The sequence below is a fragment of the Amblyraja radiata genome, chromosome 28, assembly GCF_010909765.2.
Source record: "Amblyraja radiata isolate CabotCenter1 chromosome 28, sAmbRad1.1.pri, whole genome shotgun sequence".
Taxonomy (NCBI): Eukaryota; Metazoa; Chordata; class Chondrichthyes; order Rajiformes; family Rajidae; genus Amblyraja; species Amblyraja radiata.
Genome location: NC_045983.1, coordinates 25,523,681 through 25,545,796, shown reverse-complemented (window position 1 = coordinate 25,545,796; position 22,116 = coordinate 25,523,681). Strand labels below are relative to the sequence as shown.

The 22,116-nt window shown below is 41.7% G+C and overlaps 2 protein-coding genes across 3 annotated transcripts in view; both read right to left on the bottom strand.

The window, feature by feature from the left end:
- Positions 1-1,748: 1,748 nt before the first annotated feature.
- Positions 1,749-14,659, bottom strand: psph (phosphoserine phosphatase). 2 transcript variants are annotated; one of them, XM_033046134.1, is made up of 6 exons: positions 14,514-14,659; positions 11,147-11,304; positions 7,677-7,811; positions 6,929-7,074; positions 2,814-2,962; positions 1,749-1,958 (listed from the first exon to the last, which is right to left on the bottom strand). In XM_033046134.1, exons 2-6 carry the CDS (start codon positions 11,284-11,286, stop codon positions 1,851-1,853), a joined length of 678 nt encoding a protein of 225 aa, XP_032902025.1. In that variant the 5' UTR covers positions 11,287-11,304; positions 14,514-14,659; the 3' UTR covers positions 1,749-1,850. The 2 variants fall into 2 exon arrangements, with proteins under 2 accessions (XP_032902025.1, XP_032902024.1); XM_033046133.1 differs by lacking the exon at positions 14,514-14,659 and adding an exon at positions 14,021-14,463.
- Positions 14,660-16,494: 1,835 nt separating this feature from the next.
- LOC116989016 (sodium/glucose cotransporter 2-like) overlaps positions 16,495-22,116 on the bottom strand; it is a 38,300-nt gene continuing 32,678 nt past the window's right edge. The window contains exon 15 of the mRNA XM_033046131.1: positions 16,495-16,721. Coding sequence (XP_032902022.1) covers positions 16,495-16,721 — 227 coding nt within the window. The remainder of the gene's footprint in view (positions 16,722-22,116) is intronic.

The following is a 22,116-nucleotide window of genomic DNA, read 5'->3' as shown; positions in this document are numbered from 1 at the left end:
TTTACGAACATTGTTAAAGACACGGGCTCCCTATAATAACAGTTTTCAAAAGCTGTCTCAGAGGCATCTGTCAAGAAGCAATGCAAGTGTTATACTGCCAAAATTATTTTTAAAATACATTACTTTTGTTTAATACTGTGCTGATGCCAAGATTTCTGTAGGCTTGCCTTGCCTTAATATCAGATCTCTACACGTGATCCCAGCATATGAGCTAAAGAAACAGCAAGGTATTATCATAGAAGTCACACAATTTTTTCCCCAACCCCTCAGAGCGAGAATTGGTGTTTTTGTAATGACAAACCACTGATCAAAATGTTTCATATGGAGAAGATTCAAACTCTAGATTATATTCATCTGAAGCCCTTGAAGTTTGTTAGGCAAAGAACAAGACTCCATCTAAGTGAAAATAGAGACAGAAGTGTCGTTAAAAATATAGGATATCAATCTGATATGTCTCAAGAATAGAATAAATAACACAATGAATGGGAAGTTTAATTCATTGGGGAAGTGCACTGACGTCTGGTTAGAAGTGAATGAAAGTATGCTGAAATTAGTCTTGAGGCAATTGAGTGCTATTATAGTGAGTACTCTGTTGAATAAAGAACTAGAGAGGCTCAATAGCTTCATCCCTTTTCATTTGTGATAACTTTCTGGCAGGAGGCAAGAATAGCTGCTAGGATACAGAGAAAGTCAAAAGTGAAAATTCACCGTGGCAAAATAAGGTCCTGATTCCACATTCCATCTGTAGGACTGCTAATGTGAACTGAAAACTCGCACAAAGACTTGTTTTTTTGTAAAGGTTATATAGTGATTGGCAGGCAAATCAGTACAGCCTGTTTCTCTGCATTGTATATTGGTTAACAATTGTGTTGCAAGCCCTGGAGTAAACTACTTTGCATGAATGTCACCGCAAACGAGTGGTGAAATACAGAAGATAAACTGAAAGACTTAAGCCTGAAGAAGGGTCTCGACTTGAAACATCACCTGTTCCTTTTCTCCAGAGATGCTGCCTGACCTGCTGGGTTACTCCAGCATTATGTGTCTTTCTTCAGTAAAATGCAGAATATTGGTCTGTCATAAATTTGAAGATTTTGCCCACTTCCCTTCTTGGCCAAAATTCAACCCTATTTAGGTTCATGTCTATTTGGTTATACTTGACAAAAATAAATCACAGGACAGTAATATCACTTGTAATAATTCAACGTGAATAAAACAAAATGTAGTGAAAAAGGCAGCATTCCGGCATTAGCCTTGCAAATAAAAAACTATATTACTTTTCAATATTATTAAATATTACTTTCAGAAAAATGCCTTTATTCCAAATATTCACTGAACATTATGCTAGTCAATTAGAAAGATCCAAAAAGGAACATCCTTATAGGATCCATGTACAATTTCAGCAGAGCATTCATTGTAAAAGAGAAAGGAGTGGAAAATAAAATTGTTTACTGTGTTTCCAAACATACTTAGAAAGAGCATTATGCTCCCAGTCAACCAATGTTCTCTTGCAGGTGACACTAACTGCAGACCGGGAAAAGTTATACACTGCTTAGCCTAGATATGCAATATGGACGAGAGTGGTTCCCAAAGCACAATCATCATAGATTTGTGTTTTGAGTCTGATCACCACACAGTTCTACAGCCCATCGTGGGTGGTTGGTGCAGGATACAAAGTCTGCCTTGTGACAATGGCACCACAACCGCACTACTCTAGAGTTGCATCACCTTTTCACATAGAGAGCGAGCCAGAAAGGAACAATTTATTAGATTTAATTTATTATAATGCACTCAAGATGTTTTCCTTATATATATATTTTAATAAAGTACGTTGTCTTTTATTTAAATTATAGTTACTGTTCCAGTTCTGCAGTAATTTCTTGACAGCTTGTGACGAACCATTTGGCTTTCTCCTTTATTTGTTGTCGGATAATATTCCCACCAAATCCGATAAATGCATCCTAGGACAGGAAACCAAAAGTTTTTTTGTGCACATTTAAAGGAATCTAAATTAAAGACATAATGCTGATTGAAGCGATTTTAGTATGAGATGATATCTATATATATATATCTATATTATTAAAACTCTCATCTTGTTCGTTTGCGAGTCTGCCTGTTTGCGTGCTTGTCTGTGTGTGAGTGAGTCATGCCCTGAATTACGTAAAAACGGTACAAGATAGCGCTACAATTTTCCATTGTCCTGTGGTGTGGTGCATCAAGTTTCGTTCAGGTATATTTTACAAGTTATTCACATTTTGAACTTTACAAAATCCAATTTGAGAAAAATCAGTTCAAGTTGCAGTGGCAGCTAGCAGCTGTGACGTGACAAAGAGATCTCATTTACATAAACTGCCGACTTAACTTTTTACTGTAAAAAATCCAATTGCACTTGCTGGCCCTTCCCGTTACAATGTTGCAAATCCCAGGGCACCGAGTCCTGGCAGCAAGTGCAATTGGATTTTTTAAAGTGAAAAGTCAATTTTTTAAAGTTTAAAAATAGGGAGGGTGAAAAGGAGGGGGAGGGAGTGCTGGGGTTAAGGGAAAATGTGCTGCCCCAGCGCAGTTGGGGGCTATGGGTGAGTGGTGGAATATTGCGTTGGGGGAAACGGGTGAGTGGTAGAATATTGCCATAGCCTCCCGTGGGGGCTATGGGTGAGTGGTGGAATATTGCGTAGGGGGAACGGGTTGTGTTGGGGGAGCAGGCCTCTCGTGTGACAGGGACCCAACGGTTCCCACTTGATCTAGTATATAATAAAAAATGTGAATTTATACTTGTTAATCTTTTGAAATTACAAACTTTTGGTGTCTATACGTACTGCAGGCGGGCATGCCTCCAAGTCTGTGGCTCCATCCCCAATCATAACGACCTTCTTAAATCCTCTTTCTTTTTTCAGAAGACCTATGACCCGGCCTTTCCCACCAGATTCTGCTGTTGGTTGTGTTTCATCAAAACCAGCGTAATCACCTGGAAAACAACACAACTGTTAGATCCCCATAATAATTTGCCTGCAACAGAGTGTTTTCCTCTATAATATAATCTGGAGGAGAGCGGGGGGAAAAATGAGGACACAAAGTTCGCAAACCATGTTCCATTCATATGACAACCCCCAGTTCCCAATCACACCACCCATAGCAACACTGAACATCTCCACAACATCTACTAAATCCCCCCAGGCACAAGCTTTCCGATTAACCCAGGAAATTGGATTCTTTCATTTCATTTTGCAACTCTACCAGCTCTTCATGCCCAGGGTAAAGTCAGCATATGGTTCACTTGGGGGCAACCAAGAGTTTCAAGTGTGTTTGTTTGTCATTTACACTGGATGTGAACCAAAACAATGGAAGTCTGCATTGATGATCAGCCATGATCATATTGAATGGCGGTGCTGGCTCGAAGGGCCAAATGGCTTACTCCTGCACCTATTTTTCTATGTTTCCTTGCTGCAGCTTTACAACCTCATTAGATACCATAACAACAAAAAATATACAACAAATGTTTCAGTTATTCTAAGTAAACCAGACCATGATAGTGCAAATAAAATGAAGTAGTAGTAGAGCAACTACAGTAAAGCAAAGTCCATTGTGGTTCAGTGCTGAGGTAGGGTTGTGGAGGGTGGTCCAAGAAGCTGATGGTTGATGGGAAGAATCTGGCGTTAGTGGTTCCCAGGCTTCGTCCCAATGGTAGCAGTAAGAAGAGAGGTCATGGGGTGGGAGTCTGATGATATTAGCTGCCTTTTTGAAGCAGCTCTTCCTATTCAGTGTGGATGTCAATATCATGATATCACAGTACGGGCAATGTCCACCACTACTGAACCAGGCCATGATACAACCAGTCAGCATGCTCACCTCCACACACCTGTAGAGGTTTGATGATGAGTATTCATCAACATGCTGAATCTCCTCAAATTGTTTGAGGAAATAAGAGGCATTGGTGAGCTTTCTTTGTGATTGAATCACGGTGCTAGGCCCAGGGCAGCTCACCCAGATGCAAAAGATAGTAAATGCTGAAATCCAAATCCAATGTCATCAAGTCCTGGTGCTTCAGTTTTCTCCCACATTCCAAAGACATGCACGTTTGTAGGTTCGTTAGCTTCTGTAAATTGCCCCAAGTGTGTAGGTTCCCAGGAATGACTGGGTTAACATATGAGCATTTGACAACACTGGGCCTGTACTCGCTGGAGTTTAGAAGAATGAGGGAGGACCTAATTGAAACATATCGAATAGTGAAAGGCCTGGATTGAGTGGATGTGGAGAGGATGTTTCCACTAGTGGGAGAGTCTCGGACTAGAGGTCATAGCCTCAGAATTAAAGGACGTTCTTTTAGAAAGGAGATTAAGAGGTATTTCTTTAGTCAGTGGGTGGTGAATCTGTGGGATTCTTTGCCACAGAAGGCTGTGGCGGCTATCAGTGGATATTTTTTAAGGTTGAGTTAGATAGATTCATGACTAGTACGGGTGTCAGGCGTTATGGGGAGAATGTAGTTAGGAGGGAGATATAAATCAGCCATCATTGAATGGCAGAGTAGACTTGATGGGCCGAATGGCCTAATTCTGCTCCTATCACATGACCTTATGATGTGAAAGTGGAAAAACATAGAGCTAGTGCACAGGTGATGGACGGTCAGCGTGGACTCAGTGGTCTGAAGGGTCAGTTTCCATGCTTTAACCGCATAAGGTGCCAGATTGTATCATTTAAATTCTCTATGATGAAGTATAAATTACAAAAGTTTTAACATTCCATAAATTTCCCACTTCCAGGATTCCAGCAAAACAATGTACAACAAGCTGCACGTGAAAAATGGAGGTAACATTGATCATTCATACTTAATGGAGAAAGGACGAGGAGAGCATTTTGGGTCAATTACCTACCTCCCACAGATACCTCTAACCACAGATCATTCAGTTTCAGCACATTTGTCCTCTTTATCATTCAAGTAATGCAGTGTGAGGAAAGAAGAAAGTTGATAATAAATGGCAAATAAGAAACCAAGGAATAAGATTCCTGTGTAACTTTAATAATCAATTCTAATAACCTACTTTCATTTTCACTGCAGATCACTCTGCTGTGTGATAAATGAATGATTCATCTAAATAATTTAATTCTTAGTGTTTTAAACCATTTCAAACAGTCAATACCAATGTGGTGAAAATGTAAAGTAGATTTGCCACTTCTATCTCAAACAAAGATTGTCTTGCTTCTTGTGCCAATACAACTGCCAACTAACATTATCTATGTGACTATTATGAGCCTTAACACCTCATCCACTTGTGGGATGCCTCACTACTTTGCTCAAAGCTGTCTGGTTTACCATCTAGACTCAGTAAGTCAGGCAGTAGCTGTGGAGGAAATGGCGGGTGACTTTTTTGGGCTGGACCTTTCTAAACCTTTGGCTACTTTCTCCTCTCCCTGGCCCAAGGGTGAACTGTCCCAATGGGCACAGGCTGCAGATTAAATCTGGAACACTCCTGGTCTGCAAGTGAAACAAAGCAGACAGACAAAGAAAGAAGCACCAGACAGGCATGATAAAGAAAAATATTACATTACAAGGCAGATAATTTACAAATTATAAAAATCAAAATATACGTGGATAAAGACTTAAAGTTGTGAAAGATTGCAGCAGGATCCGGATCATTTGGCCAGATGGGCGGAGGAATGGTTGATGGAATTTAATACAGAGAAGTGTGAGGTGTTGCATTTTGGGATGTCGAAGAGCAGGACCTACACAATAAAAGGTAAGCCTCTGGGTAGTGTTGTTGAGCAGAGGGATCTAGGAGTACAGGTGTCTTGAAGGTCGAGTCGCAGGTAGATAGGGTGGTCAAAAAGGCTTTGGGCACTTTGGCCTTCATCACTCAGAGCATTGAGTATAGAAGTTGGGAGGTCACGTTGCAGTTGTATAAGACGTTGGTGAGACCGCATTTAGAATATTGTGTTCAGTTCTGGGCACCATGTTATGGGAAAGATATTGTCAAGCTTGAAAGGGTTCAGAAAAGATTTACGAGGATGTTGCCAGGACTAGAGGGTGTGAACTATAAGGAGGGATTGAGTAGGCTGGGTCTCTATTACATGGAGAGCAGGAGGATGAGGGGGTTATTATTTAGGTGTACAAACTCTTGAGAGGAATAGATCGGGTAGATGCCCAGAGATGGGGAATCGAGGACCAGAGGATATAGGTTCTAGGTGAAATAATTTAATAGGAATCCGTGGGGTAACTTTTTCACACAATTGGTTGTGGGTGTATGGAACAAGCTGCCAGGGGATGAGACTATCCCATTGTTTAGGAAACAGTTAGACAAGTACATGGATAGGATTGGAGGGATATGGACCAAGCGCATGCAAGTGGGACTAGTGTAGCTGGGACATTGTCGGCCAGTGTGGGCAAGTTGGGCCGATGGGCCTGTTTCTACACTGTATCACTATGACTGACTCAATTCTCAATATCCTCAACATATTTCCTTCTCCTGTGAGGCATCAGTTCTACCAGCTGCACCACTGTGCCACCCAATTTAGAGTATCTGTCTCCTGTCACCTGAGACCTGGGTTCATTCCTGATCTCAAAAACTGTGGAGTTTGCATGTTCTGCCTGTAACTGTGGGTATCCTCCGAGTGCTCCGGTTTCTTCCCACATTTCAAAAAAATCATATGGATTTGTAGGTTAATTGACCTCTGTAAATTGTCCTTGGTGTGTAGGGAGTGGATGCGAAAGTGGGATAACACAGAACCAGTGTGAACAGATGATCGAAGGTCAGTGTGAACACAGTGGGCCACAGGGCCTGTTTCCATGCTGTATCTCTAAACAAAACTATTCCTATACCCTTCACCTATAAATGTGGCGAGACATTCTGGAAACTATTTGCAGTTAATTTCCTTTGTTTGAGCCCTACCATGTAAAGGTTTCTGGTCGAAAGTTATTTATCAGTAATGAAAATCTCACCATTGAGATGAAATTTCAGCTTGTTTGCATAGACATTGTTCAGGGGAATATTGATCCTTGCTGCTACGTGTTCCACAATGGAATGGAATCCACCAGAGATCAGGAAGACTTGCACGTTCCGCTGTTGAAGTCGATCAACCAGGTCCCTGTTTTAAAAATACGTGTTTAAGGAATCATTATGTTTCATGCGATCTGCAAAATGTACAACACAATCTCGACACAATATTGTTAAGCAAAAATCAATGCTCGTCTCCTCTGCTCCAGCCTTTTTGGACAATTTCTCTGCAATCTTTGAGCACAAAATTATCCAACCTTCTCATACTTGATTGCGTGAATTGCTATCCATAACGACTAAATTCAATCCCAGCCCTACTACAGGCAGATTGGTTAAAGCACAACTAATGTCGGGACAGATTGCTGAATCTCAAGTCTTTTTAAATAGCTTTAACTTTCTGGTTCCTGACAATTATTAATTAGAAATTAATTTAAAAGACCCTGAAACTTTGCATTATTCACACACACACACACACACACACACACACACATGAATATTAATATTGAGGAAAGGCCCACTATTCAAGATCTATACATGACATATGGCTTTAGAAAAGGAGAAATAGGATTGATAAATTAGATAAATTCACTTTTTTTCCTATTATAATAATTATTTATTTTGCATTTGTAGGACATCCTTGCAAACAGTATTATTGTTTGTCGGTTTTTATACATTTAAAAATAAATAACTTACATCATGCCCTCAGTTAAGCAAGGGGGTTGATCAATTATAAGTCTATTCACTTGATCTCGTGAAGGTTGGATTAAAGCTAGGCGCTCCGTTAAAGCCGTCTTAAATGAGATATTTCCACCCATTGCATTCTGTGTCCTGTGGTAAATTTAAAGAATAGTTCAGTTAACCAGAGAAAATTAATATTTGCACCAAGTGTAAATGATGCAAACAACCACTACATCACAGGATGGTACCATGTTCAATAGGAAGTGAGGAGAAGTATGCATTGTGAACCATCTCTATATTAGAATATGATGAGTAGTCAGCTCCGATGGTTCACAATCGGTTGGTTCACAAGGTTATAGAATCTATAACCTTATGGCATCAAGTTCTGTTACCTTACAATCAGCATCAAGTTGAGAGTAGTACTTTGGTTCAATGCAATCTGCATGGGAATGCAGAGGAACTCCCAGACATCATGCCAAGGTGCCCGTACGTTGTCTGTATCTAAACACTAAAAGATTGACCTAAGAAGTAGTTAGGAACGAAGTGCATACTTACTCAGCAGGTCAGGCAGCATCTCTGGGGAACATGGATAAGTGACATTTCAGATCGAGACCCTTCTTCGACCCTATCCATGTTGTCCAAAGGTGTTGCCTGGCCCGTTGAGTTACTCCAGCACTTTGGATTCTTTTGTGCATTAACCAGCATCTGCAGTTCTTCTTTTCTAAATTTAGAAGTTCAGATCTCTTTGTGCGCCAGAGTCCAAACAGTCGCAAAATCTACTTGGCAAAGTACAAAATTTAGTCCACGGAAAAAGACAAATCAAATCTGGCCGATACTCACACTGTGAGGAGACCGTCCTGGATCAGCCAGTGACTGTGATATCAAGGGGTCCAACCAAAAATCTGCTTGCCATCAGGACCACAACTTCAGATCTGATCAGAACTTTTCAAGTTCAAGTGAGTTTATTGTCATGTGTCCCTGATAGGACAATGAAATTCTTACTTTGTTTCAGCACACAGAACATAGTAGGCATTTACTACAAAACAGATCAATGTGTCCATATACTATAATATAAATATATTATATATATTATTATATATATATATAATATATAATATATATAAATATAATATAAACTTTTGCCCAGATGCGCAAGAAACGAGAGGAAATCCAGACACGGCAGAAGAATGAATTCTCAGAGCAGCATTTGTCTGAGGATAGTATCAAATATCTCCAATAAAATTGAAGAACGAAATCTTGGAAAAAGAAAGCCACTGGCTAGAAAGACAGCTGGGAAGGCAAACATCTCATTCCAGGACATCGTTTATGGAGCTTTGCTGCTTCTTTGACCTCCCTTACATTACTGAGATGGGACATTTGTGCAGCAGGTAGTTCTGCTGCCTCGCAGCCCCAGCGACCTGGGTTTGATCCGGACTGCCGATGCTCTGTATGTTTCCCCTGTGATCTTCTGGGCTTGGCTCAGGTGTTCTGATTCCCTCCCACATCCCAAGGATGCAATGAGAGATGAATTAGTGACTAACGTTGAGGATTAGGAGAATCAGGGTGGCAATGTGAGAGAGAGAGAGAGAGAAAGTAGAGGGAAATAAGAGCAAGAACAGGATTGACGGGATGGCTGTGACAGGCAGCACAGACTCAATGGGCCTGATGGCCTCCCTCTAATCATGACAAAAATATGAAAATATTAAAATGTAAAATATCGAAGTGAGATGGAAGATATCTACAATATGTAACTTTACTCATAGGACCTCAGACTATAAGAGTCATGCAGCAAGTTCTAGACAACGTTCTGGTTTAGAATGATAAATGCCAAACAATATCAGTGCCACAAAGGGAAAGTGGAGGTGTAAACCACCTCCCTCTTCACCTTTAGTGACATGACCATTGTTGGATTGAGTGCCATCAATATTTAACTGGGAATTTAACTGGAGCAGTCAAACAAATACTGGAACTATAATCACAGGTCAGCTGCGTATTCTGTGTTTAAATTTGTTTCACAAAGCTATTCCACCACCTGCAAAGAATACTCTCCACTTACTGAGCTGAGTATAGCTCCAACGACACTCAAACCTGATGCGTTCCAAGTCAGGTAATTTAATCTGCATATAATTCCAACTTTACTCTCCAAAATACTCTCTCTGATGAAGAATACTGATCTGAAACATCATCTATCCATGTCCTCCAGAGATGTTACCTGACCCGCATAGTTTCTCCAGCACTTTGTGTTCTACCCAAGTTTCCAGTTACTTGTGTCTCTCTCATAGTCAGAGTGGAAACAGGCCCTTCGGCCCAACTTGCCCACACCGGCCAACATGTCCCAGCTACACTAGTTCCACCTGCGTGCGCTTGGTCCATATCCCTCCAAACCTGTCCTATCCATGTCCCTGTCTAACTGTTTCTCAAACATTGGGCAGCTCGTTCCATACCTCCACCACCCTTTGTGTGAAACCATTTGTGCTCTTAAATAACTCCCTCCCTCCTTCCCACACCACTAGCGACAGTGTGCACCATCTAAATGATATACTGCCAAGCTTTCCCTCAAACCTGCAACCTTTACTTCTTAGAAGAACAAAGGTACTGAGATATCATTGTTCATTCCATTGCTGCCGGATCAAATTGCACAAGGCGTCTTTTAATCATTAACATGTTAGTACATAAAATAACAGGCCGCGGGAACAGAAATGTGAAATTAAGAGTAACTTTCAAGGCACAGCAAATTATAATGATGCACAATTTACTGGGAAAAAAGCACGATGGAAGCTCACTGAATAGCAACTTAGTGAAAAGTATATATCTGAAAATGAAAAAGAATTTGCAGGCCATCAGGGTAGCAACAAAGAAATAAGACTAACAAAAGGTTATTTAAAGGCAAGCGGTCTCAATGGATTTGTATGTTATATAATTCCACATTTCTCTTCACCATCATAGAGGTTAGTATTTAATGATATGGTCCATTCCTATAGAGCATCTCAAATGTTAATTCCTTTCAAAATATAGAATAAGAACATAGAACAGTACAACATAGGATCAGGCCCTTTGGCCCATAATGCCCGTGCCAAACATGAATACAAGTTAAACTAAACACCTCTGCCTGCATATGACCCATATAGTTCTATTCCCTGCACTTCCATGTGCCTATCTAAAAAAACCTTTAATGCCACTATCATATCTGCCTCCACCACCACCCCAGGCAATGTGTTCTCAGTCTAAAAAACTTGCCCCACACATCTCCATTAAACCTTTCCCCTCTCACCTTATAGCTGTGCCCTCTAGTGTTGGACATTTCCACCCTGGGAAAAAGGTTCTGACTGTCTACCCCTTCTGAATAGTAATAATGCACACGGAGAGGTCACCTGTCCACTCATGTAGAGAGCTCGGGTTCAATTCTCGGGTTAAATATAAAAAAAGTGGTGAAGGAGTCTTAAAACAATATCTCATTATTGAGACAACAGGCCACGAATACTTACATTTCTGCCACAGCATCCCCGACTCCACAAAACTTTGCCAACTCGTCAATTCCTTCTTCTTTTATTACTGTGCTGTCTACATCAAAGCAAACTGCATCAGCAATCCGCATGATAGCTTTTATTTCAACGGCTGTAGCCATTTTGGTGCTAGTGTACCTCTGGAAACAAAATAAAATTATTGCAGAGCATACAATGGGAAAGGCAAAGTGAATTGGAAGATAATTGTCCCATACCCGCACATATACTTACTACTGAACCTTCAACAAAGAAGCCCATGTCCATAAGACCTAAAGACATAGGGGCAGCATTAAGCCATTCGGCCCATCGTGTCTGCTCCACCATTCGATCATGGATGATCTATTTTTCCCTCTCAACCCCACTCTCTTGCTTTCTCCCCGTAACCTTTGTTTGAATAAGGATAAGCTGCCTCACTTTCCATTCCATTCTCCATTGAATCACATCCAAATTCAGTCTATTAAATACTGAAAGTTTTTTATTACAGTGCCCTCCATAATGTTTGGGACAAAGATCCATCATTTATTTATTTGCCTCTGTACTCCATCATTTGAGATTTGTAATAGAAAATATCACATGTGGTTAAAGTGCACATTGGCAGATTTTAATAAAGGCCATTTTTATACATTTTGGTTTCACCATGTAGAAATTACAGCAGTGTTTATACATAGTCCCCCACGCCGGGTCCTTTATTGTTCCCATGGCAGTGGCGTCCTGCACGTGTCTCTCCTCCTCCGTCGGTCGGCGATCACTGCATCGACCTCTCCACTAGTGCCGCCTCCGTGGAGCTGACCCCAGCCACAGCCATCGACTCAGTGACTGGCCGCGGGCTCCATCGACCAGGGTTCTCTGGATGGGGTCCAGAGAACCCTGGGAGGGAATCTGAATCTGACCGGGAGGGAGGCGAGGTGGTAGAATAATAGACAATGGGGACCTGCCTGGGGGGATGGGGGGGCACTGTGAGGGAGGACCCAGCGTGGAATGGGGGGGGGGGGGGGGGGGGAGGTGCCCATATGACAATTAAGTATTAAATTAAATTCAATCCATCTCCTATCTTCGCTTTGCCCCCCCCCCCCTCCCCTCCCCGATTTCCAACTTCAGTGTACTCTGACACAGTGGCGGACTGGGTCTAAAAATATTGGTTGCCATGAGACAAAGGGGGCCCACTTCATCAGGGGCCCACTTGCCATCGGGCAAGCTGACACCCTGGCCAGTCCGCCACTGCTCTGACACATCTTATATTCGTCAAAGGATTTGTTTGATCACAGCTGCTTAAACCTGACGTATGTCTTCTTCTTTTTCGTGACCAGAGCTTCAATATCTCTAGTCAACCAGTGTCTCCTAGACTTGGTAGTTTGCTGCCCATGACATGAGGCAGAATGTGGCTATGGATGTGATCAAAGCTGTCACATCCAGGGTGGCATCGGCGCTTTATCCAAGAAGGAATGCCACCAGCAGTCACCAAGATTCAACACACTCTGTGAAGCTGACAACATTCATCAACATTCGGTAATCTTTGGATAGTTTGTCTAATTTACTTCATACAGCGCCATGAATATTTAAGTCTTTAAAGTAACACACTCACTCCCCCCATCACCCAGAAACATCAAACAAAACGGATGTCTATAAGCAAAGGAGAATTTTGCAGAGTTTCTTAAAGAAGGCAGAGAGTTGAAGAATTATTCAAGAGCTTTGGGCCTTGGTAATTGAGGAAGTAGCCACAAAAAGACCACATTCAGCGAAGATCAAAGTGCCAGATTGTAACAAGTCTCCTTTTGTAGGGCTGGAGAGGAGGCAGAAATAGGAATCTGAAAACCATGATCGCCAGGTTCAAAAATAGCTTCTTTCCAACAACCATTGGGCTGTTGAACACTACACAACACAAACCTCAAACAGGCCTTCATGGTCAGGTCAAGAACCCTGCACTTACAAGACTTGAAAATGATGCCAAAAACTGGCGACTCTGTACATTGTACTGAACTGTATACAAAAATAAATTTCACTGCACATGTGATAAATAAAGTACCATTAAAACAATGAATTATGAACGTCTATGGATTGACCTTGGTTGCACTAAGGACTTTGGAGTTTTTTTTCCACTAGTATTTGGAGTATTGTGTCCAGTTCAGTCACCCCATTACAGGAAGAATGTGGACATTTTGGAAAGGGGACAGAGGAGGTTTACAAGAATTATGCCTGGATTAGGTGGGTATTAGCTTCAGGGAGAGGCTGAACAGACTTGGATTGTTTTCCCTGGAATGATGAAGATTGTGGGGAAACCTGATTGAAGTATATCAAATTATGAAAGGCATAGATAAGGTAGACAGTTAGGAAAAACAAACGCTAGAGAGCATAGCTTTAAGGTGAGAGGGACAAAGTTTAAAAGAGATGTGCAGGGCAAGTTTTTTTATGGAGAAGGTGATCAGTGCCTGGAACGTGTTGCCGGGGTTGGTGGTTGAAGCAGATACGTTAATGGCATTTAAAAAACATTTGGATAGGCATGTGGATATGCAAGGAATGGAGGAATATGGGTTATGTGCACGGTGCAGGTAGATAATTTATGGGGAAGAAAGAACTGCAGATGCTGGTTTAAATCGAAGGTAGACACAAAATGCTGGAGTAACTCAGCGGGTGATGCAGCATCGCTGGAGAGAAGGAATTGTGAAAAAATGGCAGATCGACTGTGGAACCTATAGTCCGGGTTGGGTCCCTGAAAATTGCTAGATAAGTTATGGTCTTGGCATCATGTTCGGCACAGACAAAGGGCCCCTTCTTTTACGTGACGGTCTCTGTAGTATTGTGTTTATTAATATGTTTTTGTTTTTTTATACATTATCAATATTCAATATGTTTACAAACCTGTTGCGTGCTACAAGTAAAGAATTTCATTGTTCCATTTTCGGGATATGTGATCATTAAACACGATCTTGATTCTTGAGTCTCAAAGTGATTTTAAAATGAGATCACTGCCTAGGTGGGAGCCGGTTCAATGGAGCAGTCGGAATCAAAGATCATTGGGTCGGAAGGGTGAGATTTGAACACCTCCGTTCCCCTGGGGTAGGGAGTTGGGGAACTCGCTACAATGTTTAGGAAGGAACTGCAGGTGCTGGAAAATCGAAGGTAGACAAAAGTGCTGGAGAAACGCAAGGGGTTTTAGAGACAGCCAGCCACTCGGTGCAAACAAGGACACGGGGCAGTCAGACGTGCATTAGACCTAGGACTGCGGGCAGCCGCGGTGGTGGTGCTCCCGGAGCCAGTATCCGGGGAGGGGAATACATTGCATCAGTTTCCATCCTGATTTCATTCTGCCGGCACGGAGCGCTACGTGTCGGGCCCCTTCAACGACACTTACCCCCGGGATGCGCTGCGTCACGCCGCCCGCCTGACATTCACCTCCAATTGCAGGTTCCAAATTTGCTGCGATTGCCTCCTCCGGTGGACCGAGGATCGCTGCTCCAGCAGAGCGACCTGTGCAAAGCGCTGCAGTCTGCAATTAATGGAAGACTTCCCCCAGAGGTTAGCGCCCGGCCTCAAGTGGTTAATTAAAAGGGCAACGTCATCGCCTCACATTTCATCATGTAGTGGGGCCCCCACCATTCAATATCAATCAGTTTCAAACAATTTCGGTAATGCAGTCTTCTTAAAAACTGGGAAAAAACGCGAAACTCTAGTCTACAGAGTTGAAAAATACAATGCACTGACAATATTTTCAAACCTGATTTTTGTTAACCAGGTCGTCAGAATGTTGTATTTTATGCAGTATATAGTGACAGATCACTGCCCCACATTCCTTGGATCATGCTGTAGAAATAAGAAACTGCAGATACCGCTTTACATAAAAGGACACAAAGTGCTGGGGTAACTCAGTGGGTCCGGCAGCATCTCTGGAGAACGTGGGGTAGGTGACGTGACTTCACCGATCCATGGATGCGTCACCTATCCATATCCTCCAGAGATACTGCCTGGCCCGCTGAGTTCCCCCAGCATTTTGTGTATTTAATCGTGATGTTCCTTCCACTGTGGTTTGGACCAAAGATACTAGAGGAGCTCCTCTAGTATCTTTGGTTTGGACACAGTTTTCCGCCGAGAGGCTGAACCCCAACTCACTGAACCCCAGCTCAGTGCAAGCTCTCTCCCAGCATAAGTAACTGCCTGCACCGCACTCCCAGAAAGGCCTTGGAAGTTATGAGACTGCCAACCAGCTCGGTCTTTCACACATTCATAAACTCCTACTAAATGTATTAAAAATGAAAATAATATTTAAAATAAAATTAGCAATATATTTTCTTTATAAACTAAAAAAAACAAGAATCACACATTTAAAGCGCTGAGTTAAATGAAATAAAAAGATTCTGCTCCCTACTCCCTTGATGACCATTGCTTCCCATTTACTTCATTCCAACATTCTGCTTTCCGTATCTTAACTTGTACCCTGTCCCAGTGACGTTATATTAATGAGGACATGGCAGTGTCCCAGAGTTAAAGCAGATTAAATGACATGACCGATTTTGATAACGTTAAATCTGGAAAACCATTTCGATCAGTGAGCCAAGAAATTATATGAACTGATATTCAGCAAAAGAACAACTAAAGTAGTTTGAAAATACTGTTTTATGAAAAGGGTTCTTATTTTGTCATTTTTTTTAAGATGCCTTATTCAGTCTAACAGTTGATCTGATGAACATAGATGGAAGACAACAAAGATCAAGGCTCAAACCCAATTTGTCAAGGCCAAAGCTCTATTGCTTAGGCTGCATTTGGAATATTGTGCGCAGTTCTGGTTGTCCCATTAGAGGCTTTGGAGAGGGTGCAGAGGAGGTTTACCAGAATGCTGCCTGGAGAGTTTCTGCTACAGGGGGAGGTTGGATAGACATGGATTGTTTTCTCGGTGGTTGAGATGAGACCTGCTAGAAGTATATAATATTCTGAGAGGCGGAGATAGGGTAGACAAGACAGTCAGTATCTTTTTCCTTTGATTGAAACATCAAATCCTAGAGAGGGCATAGCTTTAAGTCAAGAGGTACAAAGTAAACCAGCATCTGCTTCTTGTACTTTCAATGTTTGGATTTTTCCTTTTTGTACTTCTATGTTTTTATTCATCCTCCGCAAGTAAAGGTGTGTATTGTGAGTAGCTGTAGATCATGATAGCATGTGCGATTGTTAATCTTCACAGGATTAACAACCTTTGAAAGGGGATAATTAAGGTATTAAGCCAACTATCCAATCTATCCAAAAAGCTAACCAGATAGATTAACAAAAACAAAAGGCTTGTTAAAACCTATTGGGCAGCAATAAATTGGATTAAGATAAAGCAGTTTTAAAATAATATTTTATTAAGCATAATAGCCCCACAGAAAGACAGCAACACACATCATAATAATGACATTGATGTTAACCACTCTGCTCCAGATGGTTCCTTCACTTATGTCAGTCATTTTCCTCATAGCTTCTGCCTTCTCCTCTGCTGTTGGTTCTGGCACTGGCTCTGAGCTAATGCCACAGAACCAAGCACAACAAATGATAAATACATTATTTTTCTTCCTTGGTTTTTCTTCCTCAGCTGGAAAATATAAATAGTGAATTGTTGAAATTTAAAACTGAGCTCATTCAGATGACAAATCTCAGATCCAAAATTAGAGTGTGTAGGAAGGAACTGCAGATGCTGGTTTAAACCGAAGATAGACACAAAATGCTAGTCCTTCCTTCTCTGCAGAGATGCTGCCTGTCCCATTGAGCTAGCACTCCAGCATTTTATGTCTATCCAAAATTAGAGTGTCGGCATCATATTCACGTGAACTACCACACACATCTAACTTTGGAACAATTAGGCTTATTCAAGCAGGGCTGCTTATATCCTAGCCCCAAGGTCATTTGAGTTCCAGCCATACTATTTCATATCCTTTCATCTGTAAACTTTGCTGATCAATACCATTCATCAGATGACATTTCCATGTATCCAGCAAAATCCAATATATTCTCTCCTAATTTGACCTATGTATGTCCAACTAACGAGTATAAGAAGTATAGGAGTACACTTAGGAGGAGAGAAAAAAAGTAGGCGATTTAGATCTGGCAAGCAAGGTAAAGAGAAATCCCAAGATATTTCACAGATTAAATAAAAGTAATATGGTGGCCAGGGAGAAAAGATGTCTTCATTAGGATCAGCATCGGCACCTATGTGCTGAGCTACTGGAGATACGTGAAATATTTCATGAATATTCCTCAGGAATTGAAGCAAATTAATTGTGATGTCTTGCAAGATATATGAATTACCAAAGAGGAGGTTTTGGTGGTCTTAAAGCTTCAGCTTTTGGCCTCAAGGGGCACTGCCACATATACATCACAATGGCCTTTGACAGAGTCCTGCATGGTAGGCTGGTCTGGAAGGTTAGATCGCATGGGATCCAGGGGGAGCTAGCAAATAAGATCATCGGCTTGATGTGAGGAAGCAGAGGGTGATAGTTTTAGGCTGTTTTCAGAGTGTAGGCAAGTGACTAATCCACAGGAATTGATGCTCATCATTTATTTAAACAATTGGGATGATAATATACATGACATGATTACTAAGTTTGATGATGACACTAAAAAAGGAGGCACCATATCAGTGAAGAAGGTTGTCAACAATTACAAGATCTCGATCAGCTAGGTAAGTGAGCTGACGAATGGCAAGTGGTGTTCAATTCAGATTAATACAATTTTGCATTTAATGGGATGTCTAACCAGGGTAGGACTTTCACATTGAACAGTAGGACTCTGGGGAATGTTGCAGTGCAGAGAGATCCAGGAGTACAAGTACGTAGTACAATCTAAATAGCATTCCAGGAAGATTGATGAAGAAGGCGTTTGATGTGCTAACCTTCATCAGTCAGGGCTCTGAGTACAGGAGTTGGAATGCTAAATTGCAGCAATGCAAGACATTGGTGAGGCCAAACTTGGAGTATTCTGTACAGTTTTGGTTACCCTGTTATAGGAAAGACGTCATTAACCATATAACCATATAACCATATAACAATTACAGCACGGAAACAGGCCATCTCGACCCTTCTAGTCCGTGCCGAACACATAATCTCCCCTAGTCCCATATACCTGCGCTCAGACCATAACCCTCCATTCCTTTCCCATCCATATAACTATCCAATTTATTTTTAAATGATAAAAACGAACCTGCCTCCACCACCTTCACTGGAAGCTCATTCCACACAGCTACCACTCTCTGAGTAAAGAAGTTCCCCCTCATGTTACCCCTAAACTTCAGTCCCTTAATTCTCAAGTCATGTCCCCTTGTTTGAATCTTCCCTACTCTCAGTGGGAAAAGCTTTTCCACGTCAACTCTGTCTATCCCTCTCATCATTTTAAAAACCTCTATCAAGTCCCCCCTTAACCTTCTGCGCTCCAAAGAATAAAGCCCTAACTTGTTCAACCTTTCTCTGTAACTTAGTTGCTGAAACCCAGGCAACATTCTAGTAAATTTCCTCTGTACTCTCTCTATTTTGTTGACATCCTTCCTATAATTAGGCGACCAAAATTGTACACCATACTCCAGAATTGGCCTCACCAATGCCTTGTACAATTTTAACATTACATCCCAACTTCTATACTCAATGCTCTGATTTATAAAGGCCAGCACACCAAAAGCTTTCTTTACCACCCTATCTACATGAGATTCCACTTTCAGGGAACTGTGCACAGTTATTCCCAGATCCCTCTGTTCACCTACATTCTTCAATTCCCTACCATTTACCATGTACGTCCTATTTTGATTTGTCCTGCCAAGATGTAGCACCTCACACTTATCAGCATTAAACTCCATCTGCCATCTTTCAGCCCACTCTTCCAACTGGCATAAATCTCTCTGTAGACTTTGAAACTCTACTTCATTACCCGCAACCCCACCTATCTTAGTATAATCTGCATACTTACTAATCCAATTTACCACGCCATCGTCCAGATCATTGATGTACATGACAAACAACAGTGAACCCAACACAGATCCCTGTGGCACCCCACTCGTCACTGGCCTCCAACCTGACAAACAACCATCCACCATTACTCTCTGGCATCTCCCTTTCAGCCACTGTTGAATCCATCTTGCTACTCCACCATTAATACCCAACCATTGAACCTTCTTAACCAACCTTCCATGAGGAACCTTGTCAAAGGCCTTACTGAAGTCCATATACACAACATCCACTGCTTTACCCTCATCAATTTCCCGAGTAACATCTTCAAAAAATTCAAGAAGATTAGTCAAACATGAACTTCCAGGCACAAATCCATGTTGACTGTTCCTAATCAGACCCTGTTTATCCAGATGCTTATATATATTATCTCTAAGTATTCTTTCCATTAATTTGCCCACCACTGACGTCAAACTAACAGGTCTATAATTGCTAGGTTTACTCTTAGACCTCTTTTTAAACAATGGAACAACATGCGCAGTACGCCAATCCTCCGGCACTATTCCCGTTTCTAATGACATTTGAAATATTTCTGCCATAGCCCCTGCTATTTCTACACTAACTTCCCTCAATGTCCTAGGGAATATCCTGTCCGGACCTGGAGACTTATCCACTTTTATATTTCTCAAAAGTGTCAGTACTTCCTCTTCTTTGATCCTCATAGTTTCCATAGCTACTCTACTTGTTTCCCTTACCTCACATAATTCAATATCCTTCTCCTTGGTGAATACCGAAGAAAAGAAACTGTTCAATATCTCCCCCATCTCTTTTGGCTCTGCAGATAGTTGGCCACTCTGACTCTCTAATGGACCAATTTTATCCCTCGTTATCCTTTTGCTATTAATATAGCGGTAGAAACCCTTCGGATTTACTTTTACCTTACTTGCCAAAGCAACCTCATATCTTCTTTTAGCTTTTCTAATTTCTTTCTTAAGATTCTTTTTACATTCTTTATACTCCTCAAGCACCTCATTTACTCCATGCTGCCTATAACTATTGTAGATCTCCCTCTTTTTCCGAACCAAGTGTCCAATTTCCCTTGAAAACCATGGCTCTTTACAATTTTTACGATTTCCTTTCAACCGAACAGGGACATAAAGATTCTGTACTCTTAAAATTTCACCTTTAAATGTACTCCATTTCTCTTCCACATCTTTCCCATAAAACAAACTGTCCCAATTTACTCCTTTTAAATCCTTTCGCATCTCCTCAAAGTTAGCCTTTCTCCAATCAAAAATCTCAACCCTAGGTCCAGTTTTGTCCCTCTCCATAATTATATTGAAACTAATGGTATTGTGATCACTGGACCCGAACTGTTCCCCAACGCATACCTCTGCCACCTGACCCATCTCATTTCCTAACAGGAGGTCCAGTACCGCCCCTTCTCTAGTAGGTACTTCTATGTATTGTTGCAAAAAACTATCCTGCACACATTTTACAAACTCCAACCCATCCAGCCCATTTACAGAATGTGTTTCCCAGTCTATGTGTGGAAAATTGAAATCTCCCACAATCACTACCTTGTGCTTACTACTAATATCTGCAATCTCCTTACATATTTGCTCTTCCAATTCTCGCTCCCCATTTGGCGGTCTATAATACACCCCTATAAGTGTTGCTACCCCTTTCCCATTTCTCAGTTCCACCCAAATAGCCTCCCTAGACGAGCCCTCTAATCTATCCTGCCAAAGCACTGCTGTAATATCTTCCCTGATAAGCAATGCAACACCTCCACCTCTTGCCCCTCCAATTCTATCACACCTGAAGCAATGAAATCCTGGAATATTTAGTTTCCAATCACAGCCTTCCTGCAACCATGTTTCACTGATCGCCACAACATCATACTTCCAGGTGTCAATCCAGGCTCTAAGTTCATCCACTTTTCTTACAATGCTCCTAGCATTAAAATATACACATTTAAGAAACCCACCCTCTCTTATTCTCTGATTATTTTCTTTTTCTTCTCTCTCCCCTACATTTTGGGTCAGAGTGCTACCATTCACTGCCCCCTGCTTCACACACTGACTGCTAGCTTTCCCAATTTGAGTCCCTCCCCCCAACCATACTAGTTTAAAGTCTCCCCAGTAGCCTTTGCAAATCTCCCCGCCAGGATATTGGTCCCCCTTGAGTTCAAGTGCAACCCGTCCTTTCTGTACAGGTCGCACCTTCCCCAAAAGAGGTCCCAATGATCCAGAAACTTGAATCCATACCCACTGCACCAGTCTCTCATCCACGCATTTATCCTCCACCTCGCTCCATTCCTACTCTCACTGTCGCGTGGCACAGGCAGTAATCCTGAGATTGTTACCTTTCCAGTCCTTCTCCTTAACTCTCTACCTAACTCCCTAAATTCTTCTTTCAGGACCTCTTCTCTTTTTTTACCTATGTCGTTGGTACCTATATGCACCACAACCTCAGGCTCCTCTCCCTCCCATTTCAGGATTTCTTGGACACGTTCAGACACATTAAGCTGGAACAAGTGCAAAGGAGAGTTACCAGAATGTTGGCAGGACTCGACGGCCTAAGTTATGGGGAGAGTTTGGGCAGGCGAGGAGTTTATTGATTGGACTTTTAGGAGAACTGAGGGGTGTCCTGATAGAAGAACATAAAATTACGAGGGGCATAGAGTGTGAATTCACACACTCTTTTTCCAAGGGAGGGGGAATCAAAAACAAGAGGACATAGGTTTTCGATGAGAGTGGGAAAGATTTAAATGGAGCCTGAGGGGCAACCTCCACACAGAGGGTGGTGTCTATATGGAATGAGCTACCAGGGAAAGTGGTAGAGGCATGCACAATAACAATATTTAAGAGACAATTACATTGATAGGAAAGGTTTAGAAGGAAATAGGCTTAACATAGTCAAATAGGACCAGCTTAGGAGGGTGCTTTTGGTTGACATGGACGAATTTTCCAGAGCCGCTGTCTGAAAAAAGCTCAGAGAATTGCTAAGGACAAACTGCACCCCCTCCACATACACCTGGATCTCCTGCCATCA

Bases quoted from the DNA above. Each gene is read 5' to 3' on its own strand.
- psph (XM_033046133.1), bottom strand. From the start codon at position 14,077: ATGATCACATATCCCGAAAATGGAACAATGAAATTCTTTACTTGTAGC. The intron at 7,812-11,146 runs GTAAGTATTCGT...AATTTACCACAG, and splicing joins GGGGATGCTGTGGCAGAAAT to GACACAGAATGCAATGGGTG. The intron at 2,963-6,928 runs GTGAGATTTTCA...GTTGTTTTCCAG, and splicing joins GCTGAAATTTCATCTCAATG to GTGATTACGCTGGTTTTGAT.